Source organism: Larus michahellis, chromosome 1, assembly GCF_964199755.1.
Source record: "Larus michahellis chromosome 1, bLarMic1.1, whole genome shotgun sequence".
NCBI classification, from domain to species: Eukaryota; Metazoa; Chordata; class Aves; order Charadriiformes; family Laridae; genus Larus; species Larus michahellis.
This window is the reverse complement of record NC_133896.1, coordinates 55,717,373-55,735,293: the sequence shown is the minus strand read 5'-3', so window position 1 is coordinate 55,735,293 and position 17,921 is coordinate 55,717,373. Positions and strand designations below refer to the sequence as shown.

At 40.3% G+C, this 17,921-nt stretch overlaps 1 protein-coding gene across 2 annotated transcripts in view; it reads right to left on the bottom strand.

Annotated features, from left to right (window-relative positions):
• MRTFA (myocardin related transcription factor A) overlaps positions 1 to 17,921 on the bottom strand; it is a 100,361-nt gene that overhangs the window by 28,614 nt on the left and 53,826 nt on the right. For both annotated transcript variants that reach the window (XM_074578236.1, XM_074578231.1), the window contains one exon: positions 2,575 to 2,640. In XM_074578236.1, the coding sequence (XP_074434337.1) occupies positions 2,575 to 2,581 (7 nt within the window). In that variant the 5' untranslated portion in view covers positions 2,582 to 2,640. The remainder of the gene's footprint in view (positions 1 to 2,574; positions 2,641 to 17,921) is intronic.

The following is a 17,921-nucleotide window of genomic DNA, read 5'->3' as shown; positions in this document are numbered from 1 at the left end:
AACTGACATCCACACTCTACATGTGAAGGTGGAATGGGAGGTGGTGTGCCAGACAAGGTGCAGTCTGGTCCCATGGAGTGAATGCATATTAGCAGTGTAGAATATTTAATCCAACTCTCAAGCTTCATTCCACGGTGTTAAGCAAGGTACAGTAGGCAGGCGCAATCAGGAGCTTCACTTCAAAAGCACCTTCCTGATGCAAGCTATAATGCTAATGTAGATACAACTGCAACTACCCAAATTCTTTCAAGAACGTTACGGCTCTCCAGATGGAAAATAAAGGCTAGAAGCCAACCAGCATTTCACATGGAAAGAGCACTCCAGCTCATTTCATTCAGCACCAAACTATTCTCTGGATTCCCACTTTTATATTTCTGTTACATCATCATAAAGGGCCGTGTGGCGCTTGGTTCCTAACTAAAAAACTCAAGAAGGAGACACGGGACCCAGTATAGCCACGTTTAGTAGTAGATGACAGAGGAACAAGATTAAGTACCTAAATGTTTTCACAGAGAGGGGGTAGAGGGCAGAGAGACGAAGGAATACAGGATACCTGCACATTCCCAGTAGTAAGTAAAAATGTCTGTTCTGAACTGCTGAAAGTAGAAGCAAAGCTGTCACGGCTCTGAGACGCCTTAAGGAGGAACATGGCCTCTAGTCATCCTCTGTACTTCTCAGGTTAAAAATGGGACTTTTGCTTTAAGTATCAAAGTATCACAATTTATCTCCCATCTGATCGTCTCATTAAAAATGGCTCAGGTAAATAATTTTTTAAACATTTCCCTATATGTGGTTATTTCCAGTTGGCAGGTATGGCTAAATGATACCATGACTTGGAAGGAACTAATTTCAAATCATGTTTAGAACAGATCTGCTAAAGTGTTTTTTCACCATTGCAGAAAGGACCTTTTCATGTGTTACCAGTATTTTCACAATGATATTTCACTGAGCATTCTTTGGTCTGTCGTAAAACTTACATGTAAGAGACGTAAGTGAAGCAATGAAGGGCACAAGTCTGCAAAGACTAGTTATTTAGGCTATATTTTAAACAAATTCAAGACTGACTAATTACTCTGGGTGCCTTACTTGAATTACTTGCAAGGGCCTCATTTTCAAAGGGCCCGTAAAACAGACCCTTCTCAGGAATCGCAAGTTTGGCCAGCCACACTTTGAAGAAAGCCAGTACTGAACATAATTTAATGCTATTATTTGCATACTTATCCACCTAAAGCAGGAGACCACAAAGAAGTCAGGAACATTTTCTTCTGGGAAGCATTAGTAAAAGGGCACGGTCACTGGGACACCAGTCTTTCATCCAAAAGCACATAAGTATATTCTGTAGAAGCACGTATATGAGTTGCCCAGGTAAAAATAAGAAGACAGGCATGAGGTACTATCTCCAGACAGGACAATCTTTCCTTTTTGATTTGTTAATAGAATTTTAAGTAGGGGTCCCTGAAACATCTTGAGCATGTCACTACCTTCCAGAGAGCCACTTCAGCTGACAGAGTGCTGCTGACAGGTTCTCTTCATTTAGAGAGAGAGCTGACAGCCCAACCTTACGCCTTTAGCAAAGTCTAAGTCACATTACTGTGTCGTATTACAGCGTGCACCCCAGAAATAGAAGGAATGAGAAACTCCTCATTACTACACTGTCTTCAAATAAGGTTTGTGGAAAGGGGGAGGGGAAAGCTTTTGAAAGAAGAAAACATATACCTGATCCATTGCCTTTTACTAAAGGTGTTAAGTGAAACTGAGACGACCTCAAAAATAAACACTTGCTCTTTGGTCTTGCTTCAAGTTGTTAGCTTTAAGTCATCTAGTTCGGAGGTACCAAAGCATGACAAAACTATTTGTCAGATACCTTTTTGCATTTTAGGGGGAAGAAGGGGAACAAAACAAAATACTACGTTCTCCAACACTAACCTGACAGTGAATATATTAAAGCTTGGCATTAGGGCATATCCTATGCGTCCACCCAGACAAGTAAAAGTTCTCTGGCTCTGCAGATTTTGCCTTCCCCTGCAGGAAGGGGGCTGGCTGATGCCCATAGGGCTCTTTCTAGCTTTGTTTTCCAGCTACAAAAATAAAACATGTCCCCTTGTTGGTTAACATCTTGTATGCTCTGCTTGTTTTCACTCAGTTTTATGGAATATGTGCGTACAAAGTTACAACTGCCTTGGAGGTCTGGGGAGCTGACAAACAAGAACAGAAACTGCAGAGGCAGGAAGCCTGTTAAAAGAGTGATTACCAACATGTGTGAAGTATATAAGGCACTTCTAACATAGCATGTTCTCCAGAAGACTCTTTTCCACTGTGATCAACTGAAAACATTGTTTTGGAGTAGAGTTACGCTTGGAGCCATTATCCTCTTCCTCAGTATCAAAGGTGGCCCCATACCTAGAGTAGCAACACTTCAAGAGGACCAAGCTGGGTGGGACAGGGTGGGGCTCTCATATATGATGTTTTTCATCCAGAAACAGAGAATCTGATCTTTCAAATCATAGGTGAAACCGTTCTCAGCTCAAAACCACACATAAAAACACGAAAACAAAGAGTTTAGGTGATACTTACGCGGCATGATCCCTTGGCTCACCAGCTCCTCCCGGGTGCGTCGCTGCTGGAGCTTCAACTGCAGCACTGCACGACAGCAGAAAGAGGGAAGAGGAGGAAACCCATCAGTGCAAGAAACAACCGACGAGACATTCTCAAACACATCTTGTTTTCTTCTTTGGATGCCAAGGCACAAGCGAGCAGCAGAACCAAGAGACCCCTCCCTCCCACCCTGCTCCCCTGCAATTGCAGAAGTGGCCTTCAGCAGTCAGGTTTCCGTATTCTGCTGCGGGCAACAAGGGAGAGGAAGTTGCGCAGGGTCTTGGCAGGGTGATAAAAATCCGCAAAGCCAGGCTTGTTTCTCAATTCTTTCTAGAGCACTAACTTCTTTCCAAACCATTAATATTAAAAAACAAACAAAGAGAAACGCCGGCTGACAGTCCTCCAATAAACACAGAGTGACACCCCAGCTGCTAATGAGTCCTGAAAACTCTAATTACTGTATGTAGATTAAATTGATATGACAAAATTATCGGTCATTACTCTAAATTACAAGGCTGATTTCCTTCCTCAACTCAGAAATTCACCTTCAGAAACACCTCATGAAAGTGAAATACCATGGATATATCTAGAAGTGTCCTTGTTCCACAGCAAAAGGAATCCCTTATCACTAGAATTTTTCCTATTTATTTTAGAGTAATATAACATATGCATTACCTGTATGAAATGCAATTATATTTTTCTAATGCAAATCTCTTGAATAGTCGTAATTTCAACATTTATATTATAACAGCAGTTTCCCTTTAAAATACACAATCAAAGCAATATTCTAGAGGTTGTTCTTACAGTCAAAGACTAAAGGGTCCATACAAAAGGGTCCTTACAAAACTGAAGAAAAAAAAATCACATGTGTGCGCACATACACGCGTGTGCGCACACACATCAATTTAGGACAACCTGAGTGAACATCAATAGATACTGAATCCTGCCTGCAATCAAGCCCAAGCTCCTAAGTACACTCAACATAAAATATTATAGAATGAATGGCATGGCATCTTCCCTCTTTTCATTTTATTTTCTCTGTCAAGCTTATGTCCATTGTATAGTTCACATAAGAGAAGTCCACACAAATGTAGTGGAACCACCAGACAGCAAAGCTACTCCTTGTATAGTCCAACTATACAATCTCATTATAACCCTTATGCTTCCTTTCTCAAGGACTTCTCTTGTCCAATACATTAATTTCATACATTATATCCAACTTTATACCGTACACTCCCTAAAGCAGGGATCAAAAAATGTAAGAAGATGACACTTCATCTACTTACACACATTATCCCATTTTACCTGTTTATTTCAACCTCCTATTTGCAGTTTGCATTTGACTAAGACACATCTTCCAGTAAGGGTTCTGGTCTTCATATGAAGTTAACAAGAGATCCATCTCTTCCTTGGTTGTTTGCACAGCAGCTAATCACCCTCACTTAAACACACACTCAAATTTTTACTTGGATTTGTCTAGCTTCTACTTCCTTTGGCTCTTAATGTACCTTTCTTTGAAAGGTTTATGACAGTGAGAATATATTTCCTACCTGTGGAGGTACTTCTGTACACAGCGTGCAACCAAGTTACCTCTCTTCTCTTTCTTAAACCAAACTAGGATTTCTTAATATATGCACCCTGGGCAGGAAGCTACTTCCTTTAGTACAGGGGAGGGAGAGAAGGAGGCAGGGTGTACAGAGCACCATGCTAATTCTGTGTGGGATCAACCAAGAGCCAGAGCAAGGTGGAGGGAAGGCAGCGGGGAAGGAACAGGCCCTTCGTTTGGCTGTGAAACTGCAAACAGAAGTGGTAGTCTCAGACTCTTCCTCCTCTTCCTCCCACCCAGCGTGCGATCGCACTTCTACTTCTGCGCTAGCATGAGGGCTAATATAGTCTCACGGCTGGCCTGTTCAAAGAGCTCTTCATTTGCTGGAGTCATTTTGACGTGATCAAAACCCAGATCAGGTGATGACACATCTACATGAGCACTTCATCTAAGAGCTTGCTGCGACAGTGTCAAACCTCTCGCTCCCCACATCATCTCTCATGTTCCCCTGACTGGTGGCTGGACTCACTGACACAACTGAGACCACAGCCCAACCAAAACAGGGAATAGTTTTCTGTCTCATTAGTGAGTTGAAGAGGATGAACGTATAGCCAGGTATTTGCTAACGCTAACATAAAGTGGGATTGAGACTTCATCCTTCCAGCAGCAGTATTCCACTAAGTGATTTCAGCCCTATTAGGTAATGGCACATTAAATCTCTCAGTGTGTGGCATTATTTCCACTAGTGAGCCACTTCAGGGACTCATTTCCATACCCTAAATTAGCACATCTCACTGAATGTATACAGAAAAGGCACAGACCTTTAGCATCAGGTCCATCTTTGCAGCTTTAAATGCAGATAATCTCATTATTAGTTATGTCTTCCCACTTACACATCCAGCAATGTACGTTAGCCCGTTTTGTCACTTTGCTATTTACTTGCTAGTACCATCTACTTTACCTCCCATTTCCAACTACACCTACTATTTACCTTTCGCCTCCCGAAGTCAGGGATTTTAAGCTAAAAACTCCCCCACCCAGGCGTGGCTGGCATTTTTTGTTCCTTGGTGCCCTCACCTGTATTTATGCACATTTTTCCCAGCTGTCTCAGTTTGCCTAAATGATCTAAACCATTTTTTTTAATGTCATTATTTATGCCTTCACTAATCTTTGTTCCATCCACACTGTTACCGTCTTGCATTTGTTTCCAGACCGCACCAGGCTGATCCCAACTAGAAACGCTTTTCTGCTTTCTCTGATTACAGTCAGTTCATAATCAACTTAAGCAGTACTTCATTAAATTTAAAGATACTTTTTTTTAAAACCAAAATACACCACACTACTACGTTAAAGACCTTATAAAAGTCTGTTACATCCAGCAACCATAGCAACCAAATTTCACGTATCCAAACAACAAAATTGCATTGGAGCAGACCTGTTTTCACAAATTGAAAGGCTGAATAGCATGATTATACTGCTATTCTTATACCACCTAAATTCTTTATCAAATTTTCCATAGTTTTTTCCTGGAACTGATACCAGATTAGCCACTCTTTACTCACTCACCCTTTTTCAGTAGTGATGCAAAATGTTACTGGTCTTTCGCTCTTCTGAAGTCTCCCTGCTGTTCCCAGATTTATTAGAAATCAGTCTCAGCCAGACAGCGAAAGACTACATCAAGTGACTTAAAATTCCCTTCCTGACTTCAGCTTCCCTCATGAATTTTCTAAATATATCTTATTTCTATATCAGTTACCGTCTACTACCCTTTTTCTCTACCCATTATACGCACCTTTTATTTTTAAACATCATGTCCCTTCACAGCAAGAAACTACCAACTGTCAAGAGGACTAAAATGCAGAATAGGAAGAAGGTCATTTTCAGGATACTTTTAATAGGCACTAAGTAATTCCTGGGATTTATGAATGTATATAGATACATACTAAGCATGAGTTATAATCAGCACATAAGGCACTTTTTTCCCAATACAGCTTATTTTTGTGGCAGGGAGGAGGGCAAAAAGGATTACTTCAGTTCACTCCTGAATTCATTTTGGCTTAAGTAAGTACTTGGAGTTCCCAACACCATTTCATATATTTAGGAGATCACCTGTTTACGTGTGCAAGTGTGTGAATCCTATATATAGATTAACAGATGTCCCAAGAGCCAATCCAAGGCTGTTGTACATGGAGCTCAGCCAAAGGTCTAGAATGACCACAGAAATTCAAAGTTACTCAGACCAGAGTGTAAGTTTTTAAATCACAAACCAACAATCTTTTGTTTCCTTTATCCCTCTACTTACCCTTTAAATTAATGTTCAAATTAGGAATAAATCAGGTCATCTAAAAGGAGAGAGATCTCTGCTGGCTAGAAAATAAGTTCTACAATGGTAGTCTTCTATCCATCTCTTTCATTCAACTCGTGTCACAGTCCATGCAACATTTTGCGGGTTTTGTACGCTTGTCTGCTTTTCCTTCTTTTAATGGGCATAATTTATTTATTTCACAAGTATGAAAAATTCTGAAATATAGTTCAAGTTTGAACAAGATTTTTATATCTGTAATGAACTGTTCCAAGAATTAGTAAAACATTCCAGAGAAATCTGGGAGCTGGCATAGAAGACTGCTGCCAGCAGCTTAAAAGGAAGGGTAGAGAAGAATTGAGGGGACGGGGTGTACTAAGAGACAACATTGCAATACAGCTACTATATCAACAGAGTTACACTGCTCATGAAATACAGCAAGCCACGATTATTTTTTTGTTTGTCTTACCATAGAACTGCCTTAACAGGGAACCCACAGGCATATTCCAAGATGAGAGCTTACTCCTGCCTACTCATTGCTGGTAGCAGCTCAGAGCAGTATATGCCTAATATACAGAGGCTGCACCCATACGGACACTTTCAGGACACTTAGGACTCCAGTCGTAGTGCAGGGGTGCATTAGTAGTAAGCAGTAGCAAGAACAAATATTTACGATGAGCTAAAGTGTTTTTTGCAGCTCGTCATCTCAATCTGCAACAGCATGCCTGCCCTTAACGCATACATACCTGAAAGCCCTGCTATTTCTAAACCACACTTCACGTTTAATAGTGTGACAGAAACTAGACTGCAGCCTCTGCATGTAAGCATCTCAAGAGAAAAAAAATAATAAATCTCATCCTAGAGACTATGTCACATACCAAGACAGGTTTATAACAACAAATTAAAAAAATATTCTGCATTTCCTGTTTTTTGAGAGCTAGCGAAGAGAAGCACATGGCTCTGAACCTGCAGCTTGTGGTGAGGCCCTGTGCATGTTACGTTGAATACAGACATACTGCCAAAGGGACTCAGTGCTCACATTTCTACAAAACCTTGTCTTCCAAGAAATCCCAAGTGATACTCAAGGTCGCTCAACCAAGGTAATGATTAAGCACTGCCATATGGTGGATTACAACCGACAGCACAAGCAGCAGCACAGAAGAGGAAGGGAGGAAGGCTGCTTATAGCCAAATGAAACCCTACAGAGGGGCTGAGGGAGGCAGAGCTCCCTGGAATTCAGGCTAGGATACCTGAGCAAAAAGGGGGAGTGCAAGACATAAACCACATATTAACTAGATAGGCTGTATGCTCATGCTCACAGACAGGATTTATTGATTTTGTAAATTCAGTCAAAGTACTCTGCCTGATAGAAAAATTAATCCTTGCAACCCAATCAATAAGCCGTGTGATTAGAAAGAGAAACTACTGAAGAACAAGTGAAATTAGCCGAACTTCATTATTTAAGCTGAGGAAAGTGCAAGCGTAAGTAAAAGCAGTAAAAAGCCAAGTATGCACTTTAATGCTCATAAGGGTTCATGGTCATTTATTTGTATGCTGTTCAGCACTTCGGCACACCCCGTTTGAAAGCCCTGTGCTACAGCATCCACTTAACTCACAAGAAAGCATTAATAGAGCACAAGCTGAAATGGAAACTTGCCAGTTAATTCATCAACACCCCTACCTTTCAGTAGCGATGAAGATTTTTTTAAGAGAATTTTCACTGGCCTAGCACTGAGAAGGTCTGACTGGGTATCCTTCGTGAGGGTCAGAGAAGAGAAACGTGGCTTTAGGCCACCATTTACAGCCCACACATATTTTTCAATTTTTCAGTACAATCTGTATAACATCATTAGACTAAACCAACAGCCTATATGCAATCAACTTAATTATAATATGCAACCATAAAAGATTACTTTGACGACATGGGATATTTGCTGAACAAAATCATCACAGCTGTTTGTGCAACACTGGGGCCTCTAACTTAAATACCACAGTGCCGTCCTAACTACTGCTGTGAAGGGTGAAGCCACCTTTCCACTTACCACTCAGCCAGCAGCAGCCATTCTAATCACATCGAGAAGAGATTTTTTTCCTAGTTTCTGATTAAATAGTCACATTTGACCAGTAGCCAATGCCAAATTCGGCTTTCGAACATGCAGCACATCAGACGTTGCGTTCGGTGAAGGTTATACCCTATATTTATGACTGAATTCAGTCCCTTGGAGGTGCAGTAAGAAAACCTTTCCCTCACACCGAAAATGGTCTCTGAGCATTTTTCAGCTGTGCCTGCTTACAAAACAAATGTTGACTTGCATTAGCCCTTTCATGCTTCAACGGGAAGCCAGATTAGATTTTGGTTCATACACCAGCAAGAGCAGCATCTGCTAAACTCCAGTTGCAACACATTTCTGTACAGAAGCAGCAAAGGGCGGTTAGTATTGCCAAATTTTTTGTAGTGTCCACAAGAAGCTAGAAGAAAAGTCAGCTATTATAGTCTGTGATCAATGAGCGAGTATACAGTGGTAAAAATGAATTTTGAAAATAACTCAAATTGGTGAGGTGCACGACTTTTTTTTCTTTTTTTTTTCAGAGCCGCATTTTTCTGGTGCTGTCGACAACACACACCTCCCCCTCGATCACACAGAATGTGCTAGAATGGGGGTTACCAACAAAGAAAAGCCAACTTTTCGGACCTTTTTTAAAGGCAATTTTCTGAGCCTTACAGCATTTTAATCCACTAACTGCTGATGGGGAATACACGCTGGCTTTGCATTTAAGCAGACTATGCAGTTAACAGAGAAGCATTTAAGTGAAGCAGACTGTAAATGACACCCAAACTGCAGGGATTATATGACAGTTTGCTACTCTGGGAAGGGGATGCCAAAAATTCATGTCCCTTTGTGGGGTGAAGGAGAAGCAGCAGGTACACCATTGATCCTCACAATTTGCAAGCATCCATTGTAGTTGGGAATAGCAGCCATATGATTCTATTCATTTCAATGCATTTGAAATAATAGCTTGAAGCAAGCCTGGGCAAAGGACAGTTAAGCAGAAGTTTATTTCTTTACTATTTGAGACTATCTTACATTCCACTACCTCTTTTCTCCACTGCAGCAACAACGGCTGCTATTAAAATGCAGGCAGTTTCCTCATCTCTTCCTTAGCAACCATACTGCAGAGAAAATGGAGTTTGGGAGGGTAAAGAATAGAAAGAGAATTTGTTTTGGTCTCTTAAACTGTTACAAGAACCTTTCACACTAGAGGCAACAGCCACTTATTTATATTCATGCTGCGGTCTTCTCTTTGTGAGAATTAGGATTGGGATCACCATCCTTACACCCAAAGAGGAGGTCTGTGAAGCACATCCTGAACAGGAAACAAAAACAGGATCAGGAGCAGTTCCCTACTGCAGGTCTTATCAATGATGAAAGCGGATTTCTTAGTAGCACTGCAGAAATCAGCATATTCTGCCACGATGAGCTTAGATGGACAGGTGTCTCATATCAGTCTGGGGAACACTGATAAAACTCCTTACCCAGCTGTGCTTGTCAAACAGAGACGATAGTAGGCACAAAGCCAAACAGGAGGTTCAACCAAGAAAACAATACAGCTGCATCAAAGGCAGATCTAGTAGAGAGGACCTGAAATTTTTTGACGACCACCATTTCTTTCTTATCCTTTTAGTAAGCTTTTTGAGAGCATTAAACATTTGTACAGGTGAGAACACGAGTACAATTCTGCCTGATGTAGAGCTAAAACCTCTGTCAAGAGATTCATAAAAAACAGAACAGATCCTTCACCTCCAAAATAACAACTTTCAAAGTATTTCACAGTAGATATGCTAGTAATAATTCAAGGATGTAATGTGGGTCACATAACACTAGGGCTGGTTTTTTCCATCCAGCGCTTCCAAAAGCCTTCAGGCTCTCAAATGCCCAGAAGCTTTTAAAAGTAGCTGAAAAGTACAGAAAAAAGAGTGACTGGACATTTAAGAACGCAAAAAGAAGAGGAAGACAGAAAATTAACTGACTCTCACCCTCAGGACAAGAAGGGCTTGTTTCTTGATAAAATCACACTCTTCAAAGCTTCTACAGCTCAAAATGCTCTTGGATCATATAAAATCATTGACATGACATGTAGCTTATACGTGCCTGCTGACATAATAGATGCATTGTCTATATGACCACGTTCCAGAAGACTAGTTTTGGCTACTAGATACAAAAAAACAAGTACAGGGCAAGAGTCCCTTTTTGTTGGGAGGATGCTGTTGGAAGAGAAATAGGAAATAGGAATAATTTTAAAAATGTTTTTAAAGGATGATGAAATACTTGCATGTATGATCTTTTAATGAGTCAATGTTATGAGGCATTAAATAGCTCTTTTAGTGGAGACAAGCAAATATGAATTCTTTGATATGGTTAATTTAGCAGAATCAAAGATCTCAAGCTACAGAAGAAACCGGTCCCCAAAGAATATGGAATCAGAAGCAAATACACAATCAAAAACAAAAGGATCTATTTCCATCCTCACATATTGCCACAAGGTAGCTGGCTCACGCTGTGAGTGCAAAACAAGAAGCTACCTCAGCAGGTCATTTCTGAGGCTTCATATCAAATTTGATACAATATGGAAATCAAAGTAATGTTAATTAAAAACTGTATTTAGAAGAAAAACCCACTGTTTACAGCAATTTCAGTTTTGTTAGGACATAAAATTATAAAACAAGAGCAGTAGCATGGTCCAAATATCACGACATAATATGATCTAACCTCCAGACAGGACAGAATAGTTACTCCTGTAGTTGATTCTCAAAGGCTCAAGTCAGCATTGGCGTCCTGGGCTGGTAAAATGTGCAGACAGAAAAGGATGAACGAGTCCATAGTCTTAGAAGTTTACAATCTCAGTCCTCAATACTGCACACAATTGAAGATGTTTATTTCACGGGTGCTACTCATGCATATGACTCTAAATATATGCAAACTTGATTATTACTATGAAAGTTATGCTGAATTTTGCAGGGTTTTTTTTATGTTTATTTAAAATAATGACTAGCAGTTGCTGTGCATTTTACAGCATTTGCCTTTACAGTCTTCCTCTATGATTTAACTCCTGCCATTTCCATTAAACATGTAAAATTTAGGGGGGGTTAATGCCATTTTAATCATTGCCACTTTTTAATGCAATGCCAGCTTTGTCTTCTTTAATACAAAAATTTTAAAATCAGATAAATGTATTACTGCTCGTACATAAGTCTTTCTATTGAACACATAGAAGCCCACTCTTACCATAAAATCTTGGTACACCTAATAGTCCATTTCAGCACTCACTGAAACTGTTAAAATAGAATTGGACTTTAAGAAATTAACCTGAAATACATGTAAAATGGTATATTTAGTAAGATATGCAACATGTAAAGATGTGCAACAAGCTTGTCAACAGGAAAAGTTGGTTTGCTTTCTGTGCAGGGTACAGATTCTTATAAAATCATTTCATCCCAGTAATACTGGTTCAGTGAAAACTAAGCATGTGAATAACTAGGCACATATCCATATCTATGGAATCTGGCTACCATGCATGATTCAACAAGATGACCTGTAACAAAATACCTAGGTGGAAAGGTCTACCTAAAATTGACACACCAGTATCGTAAGACAGTAAATATTATCTGTAATCAGTGCCTGTTGATGCCATCTGTATATCCATTGTAACTATCTATAGCTGGAAGAGAAGCCTTGAAGGGGGAAAAACAGAGAATTTCCCAACTCCCCGTGTAAACTTGAGTCACAGTCTACGCTGATTTATATGTTTCCATGAAACAACGAACAAGGAGGAACTAACATTGCCCTTAACCACCTTGCAAAGAAGACCCTACAAAGAAATTCTCCCAGATAATTTAATATGACATGGCAGATGGGGACAAATGAAGGAAAAAGAAGTAATGGGTAGATATATCCTGACCATCAGATCTACAGCTGTCTACTAATGTGACAGTACAAGAGGCAAGCTACACAGGGGGAAAAACAAGTTTGAACCCCTTTCATTTTTATTTCATGTAAAGATAGAGGTATCTCCACCTATAAGAAGTAAGAGCTCCAACCTTTTTTTTTTCCTTAAAGATGAAACATCAGAGCTGTTAATATTTTTTTCTGAAAAATTATGCAGAAGAAAAAAGAAAAAATATGTTTGGAGATACATCAGAATCTGGACAGTTTTTCATTTTATTTAAAACTCTGGGTTCAAGAGATAATATGTTTTTGTGTGCAGAAAGAAGTCAAGTGTTGAGACAGTGCCAAGACACATTCATAAACCACATGATTGATTAGACATGTTTATAATTCTAAAATTGGTGAGGAAATCTTTCTGCGTCTTTTTCATCAATAAGAGACATGGTCTAATTTTTTTCCTTCATAGCTCACCTCCCATACTGCAATTTCTGCTACAGCACAGTGCTCCAGTGTACTAACAACAGCCTCTCAGATCAAAGCCAAAAACTTCCTCAAACGTTTCTCAGAGACTGTGGTGTTAGCCCAATGATTCAGCCTTCCTTCTGCCACAGGGCACCCTCTACAGATAAAAGTTAAAGGCTCCCTTCACAGAAATCATCTCATGGTCAAGATACCGCAGAACTTCTGTGGCAACAGCTGGGACACCTCGACATATGAGCTGTGTTTTTGGGTTTTCCACTTAAACGTGGAATAATTTTGTATCTCCAAGACCATTTCAGATTCTTAACCAGCTAAAGATGTTTGGCTTACTGAAACCAAAGGCAAATGAGAGCAAATGTGTTTTTTCCACAAGCGGTAGAAAAAAAGGACTTAGAAGTATGCAAATTTAAATACAAAACTGGCAGTTCTTTAGAAGAAGTAATTAACTGCTTATATAGGCAACTTGGAAAGCTGGCCCTTATAATTTTAAATTAGCTAACTTGAGCATCTCCCAGCTTCAGCTGGTTGATTGTGCTGACAGTTATTTCATGGGACATGGAACAAAAGTGGGTTTGCCCAACATGCATATTACATGCAAAATAAAGACTCAGAGCATTCCCTATTTGCTTAGCATTCCTGCCACCGGCTTTTGTCCAAGCCCCAGCATCCTCTCTTAGCAAGAATTTCAGGTGGATGCTACAAGGAATTACCATATTTCTTTAATCCATGGTAATGAGAAACATCTTTGCTGTTTCCTCAAAGACTGCAAAGAACACATGCCACAATCATGGCATCTGAGGTTCAAATAAAGATCCCAGCCTTTGTATTGCAGCAGTCTGACACCTTCTTTACAGTTTAAGTACGAATTCTGTTTCAATTTCATTTCTACTTGTAAAAAAGCTACAAGATTCAGCTATGGCCATCATATCCTTCTACATTAGAAATACGTTCCTTCACAGCAGCCCAGTATGGAAGCTGATCCCCAGAATTTGCATTACACATAAAAAGCACAACACATTCCCTCAAACTTTTTAAACTGTGACCATGCAACATCTACCTACTACTTCTTTACTTCCTTTCTCTTTGGATATTTACTTTCTTTCAAAACTCTGGACTACAGATCTGCACAACTGACTAAGATACACAGCATTGAAAACAAATCTGGCTATGCGGCTTAATGCGGTTCTTAAGTGCTATCATAGCTATAAATATCTAAATAATATAATTCCGTGTAACAGGTCAATTGGCAAACTAAAAAAACCCAGCACTCCAGAATGGCCTGCATGACCACTGACTTCAGACTGGTGGACAAATTCTGCAGATGTTTAAAATGTTACTGCTGGCTCAGTCCTGTACTGAAGGGCACAGAGGAGACTGCCGGCAGCAGCAGGTACTCCCACACTCATTACACGCAGTGGAAGATTCTCTCCAACTGCTAATAGAGGTGGGCTTTCGCTAATAAACTGAACAAAAGAAAGTCAAGGGCAGACACGTTTCCTTTCCGTTGGTCCCTCCAGCGAAGAGGCAGGGGAGATAGCTACGCGGTGACAGCGTTTGCAGCCGCTGTAGTTAGATTCACGGTCACATGTCAGTCCTGAAGACACAATCCTCGTTCTAAACTGCTTCAGCCAGTGTGACAGCTATTATTAGCAGCAGTAAAACAGTCTCTCAGTGAAGCACAAAGGTACTACTAGTTTAGCATCTACTTCTAAAATGTCATCTTCCACTCCTGAAAAGGGGGAATTTGACATCGGGGCATGAAAAAGGGTGTGAGCTGCAAGCAGGCTTAGAAGGACCTTCACATATAATACAGAAAGAGGTATGAAACTTGAGGATAGTGAAAGTGAAGAAAAAGAGCATCAAGAGAACATCACAAAGAGCATTCACCAAAATAAGAAAGAAAACCCACAACTGTTTGAAGGGACAGGTGACATGCTGCTTCTAATACTGACCAAATTACGCAAAGGAAGCTTGTGCATCTTGGCTTCCAGCACTGCTGTGAAGTTTGGAGAGATGAGTAACCAAAGAACATAGCTACTGCCACGCTCAGTTCCTACAAAAAACACAGCTATGGTCTCCATGCATTTAATACTAGAGAAACGAGTAGCAGCATAAAGCTCGGGAAACCCCACACAGAAAAAGTCAAAAGTGGATCTCTTCCTTCTGTCGGCCAGAGGGCATCGCTCAGTTCCCCCCAACAATCCAGCTGGGCAGCACAATGATTGTGCCTTGACAAGTGTTTCAGTGAGGAAGGTTACCAAAAAGATGTTAAACGTGTCAGCTGGTAGGATGCAGCAGAGACGTTATGGGAAATACCCTCAGAATGGTGACAGGCCCTCACACTCCAGTCTGTGCTTCGGCTCCATGAGCTGCCTTTGGAGATGGATAAGCATGGCTGCAGCAGATTATCCCTGTCCCTACCATGGAGAAAATCCAGTATGGACACTTCTAATGAAAACTTTGAAATTGCCGGGTTTTTTTTACAAAATATTTTCTTTATAGCTGCTTACTTCTGAAAGGCTGTATTGAAATGAGATTGTCTAAAAGCCCGGATTTCAGCAATTTTCATGGACAATTTTGTAAAGAATCCATGTCCCAAAACAATATACCTTCTTCCTTATTATTGACCTTCTTACACATTTCTCGTGTGCTTCATCAGACTTAGTCTAACTTTAGATGGCAGAACCGCAGACTAGAAAGTTCAAATATTTGTTCTCTTGGAAGAAAGCTTACTATATTATATACACAATAAACTTTGACAGTAGGTCATCTGCACATTTCTTCTACCTATCTCCTTGAACACCAGGAAAAATCCTGAATACAGTGATGAGCAAAAAGCATCTTGTAGTTCTTATTAGTAATCACCATATTGCAATGTACTTCAGCTACTGCAGGTCTGCTCTTAGTTTGGAGAGGTGGCTGTTTAGTAAATTTTACTACCACCAGGGAAAAACATAGTATCTACTTCCACTAGCCCAAGTAAAAGAAAGGAAACCGTGAGTCCTGCTCCATGTTAATGCCATTCAGCAGATTATGCACCCACTTACAGGTCTCCTGCAAGAAAAGGGAACACAATTTGCCCCCTAGGCTCACTGCACATTTTTGTTTGATAAATCTAAGCTATGTCAGGAGGCATATCCCATTTTCTACCATAGGCTGCAGAGGTTCTTGCCAAGAAATGTGCTGCTTTAACATTTTGGATCGAAATTTATTGATGCAGCAGGTGACAAGATCAGTAATTCAATGCTCAGAAAAGACTGGGTAGACAGGAGTTGGGGCACGAAAGGAAAGATCTAAGCAGGCACTTATTTTTGGTATAGATATTCGTTAAGTTGTTGATCAATGACTTGCAGGTGTGACAGAATGCTGAAAAATCTGAGGTGACTAGTGACAGATCTTATAGATGATGAAAGTACTGAGATAAGATTTACACAGGCAGACTGGTGCGGATCCAAAAACACAAGCAGAAACCACAACTGTCACTGACCCTTATCTTTGAGCAGGAGAGTCACAGTGACATCTGTCTGGCAAGGACTTTGAACGAGCACATTAACTGTAGAAGTTGTTTTTGGATGCAAAACCAGCAATCTTGAGTTTAAGCATCATAGTTTTGCTTTCAAAAAAGCATCTGCTTTTCAACAGCTCCTGGGAAGCCTACGCATCAGTCATTTGCTGTTTAAAAGTATATATATAGATATTTTCTTCAAAAAATAAACAACAACAAATTATCAAATAATGAATCATTCAAAAGCCACACACGTTTTTTCAAGCTTTATTAACATGTTTCCCAGTTGCTGGGATTATCAGTACCCCAGCACCACTGCCGCTGAACATGAAGCTCAGTTTAACTGTGAAGAAAATTCAGTTGATAGCGCAGGAAAGTACTTAGTGCAAATTTTACTTGGTATCATTACTAGTTCAAAGCATTGTCTGCATAAATGCTACTGACAGCTGCACTCATTGCACCACACCCAGTTTCTATTCTTTTTGTTTTCTGCATGTCTTGAGTCCTTACATCTCCTTGCTCCTACAGGTCCAAGTCTACATCTCTTTCCTTTTAGTATTACTTTGTGTTAAAGAAAGTAGTATAATAGCCTGGTTTTGACAAATGAAGTAGATCAGAGCGTGGTAAACAAGCCAGCCTCTGTTCCTCTCCTCCTCCTCCCATTCCCAGCATGAAAATAGCTAAGGCTAAAGCAACAGCTGGGGATCATTACACTGACAGGAATAGTTCAGTAAACTCCAAGAGGGGAAAACATGTCATATCCAAAAAAACCAAAAACACATTAGGGCAGCAGGACTGAAAAAATATGTGAATTCAACTCCAGGGATAATGCCAACTCTCCTTCCACTGATAAGGACTGACTGATAAAAACCCTGGTCATTCAGTGTTAACCCTTTCCCTAAGTTTCCCACTTGTGTTATAAAGTTAACAAATATCCTGAAACACCTCCAAGTTTTCATAGTCAAATGAGGCATGCTGGGAATTAATCAAAAAAAACCTTAAATTGCCATCTTACTGGCAGCTTTGAGCCACCTCACATTAATATATCACTATCTTACCTTCACTGCACCTCTTACCTTTTAAGCATAATCACAGTCACTGTGCTACCCATCTGCAAAGAGTGGTTGCAGCACAAGGCTACAGGGAGTCTAACTACACACGTTTGATGTGCCTCTGGATTTGCCATAAAAAATGACAGCAGGTTAGCTCCCCGTGTTCAACACATTTTCTATGTTTTTCTGTGTCAGAGCACTATTTGCATAAGTAATTCTGAATTGTAGGATGTATCTGGCCATAATTCAGAGATGCGCCAGTTGCATTTTGTGACTGTTTTCTGATGTTCCTTACCCATGCATTTGCATGAGGCATTGCTTGCACATCTCCCACAGCGTCTTCAGGTCCACTCTGAACTAGGAAGACGCAGAAGAACCTTTACAGAAAAATGTCACCCTGCGTTCCTGTGAGATGCCTCAGATGCAAGGACTGCCCTCTTGCTAGGGATCTCCTTGGTGTTGAGAGCTTCCAAGTCTACATGTGCAGGTTCTTCTG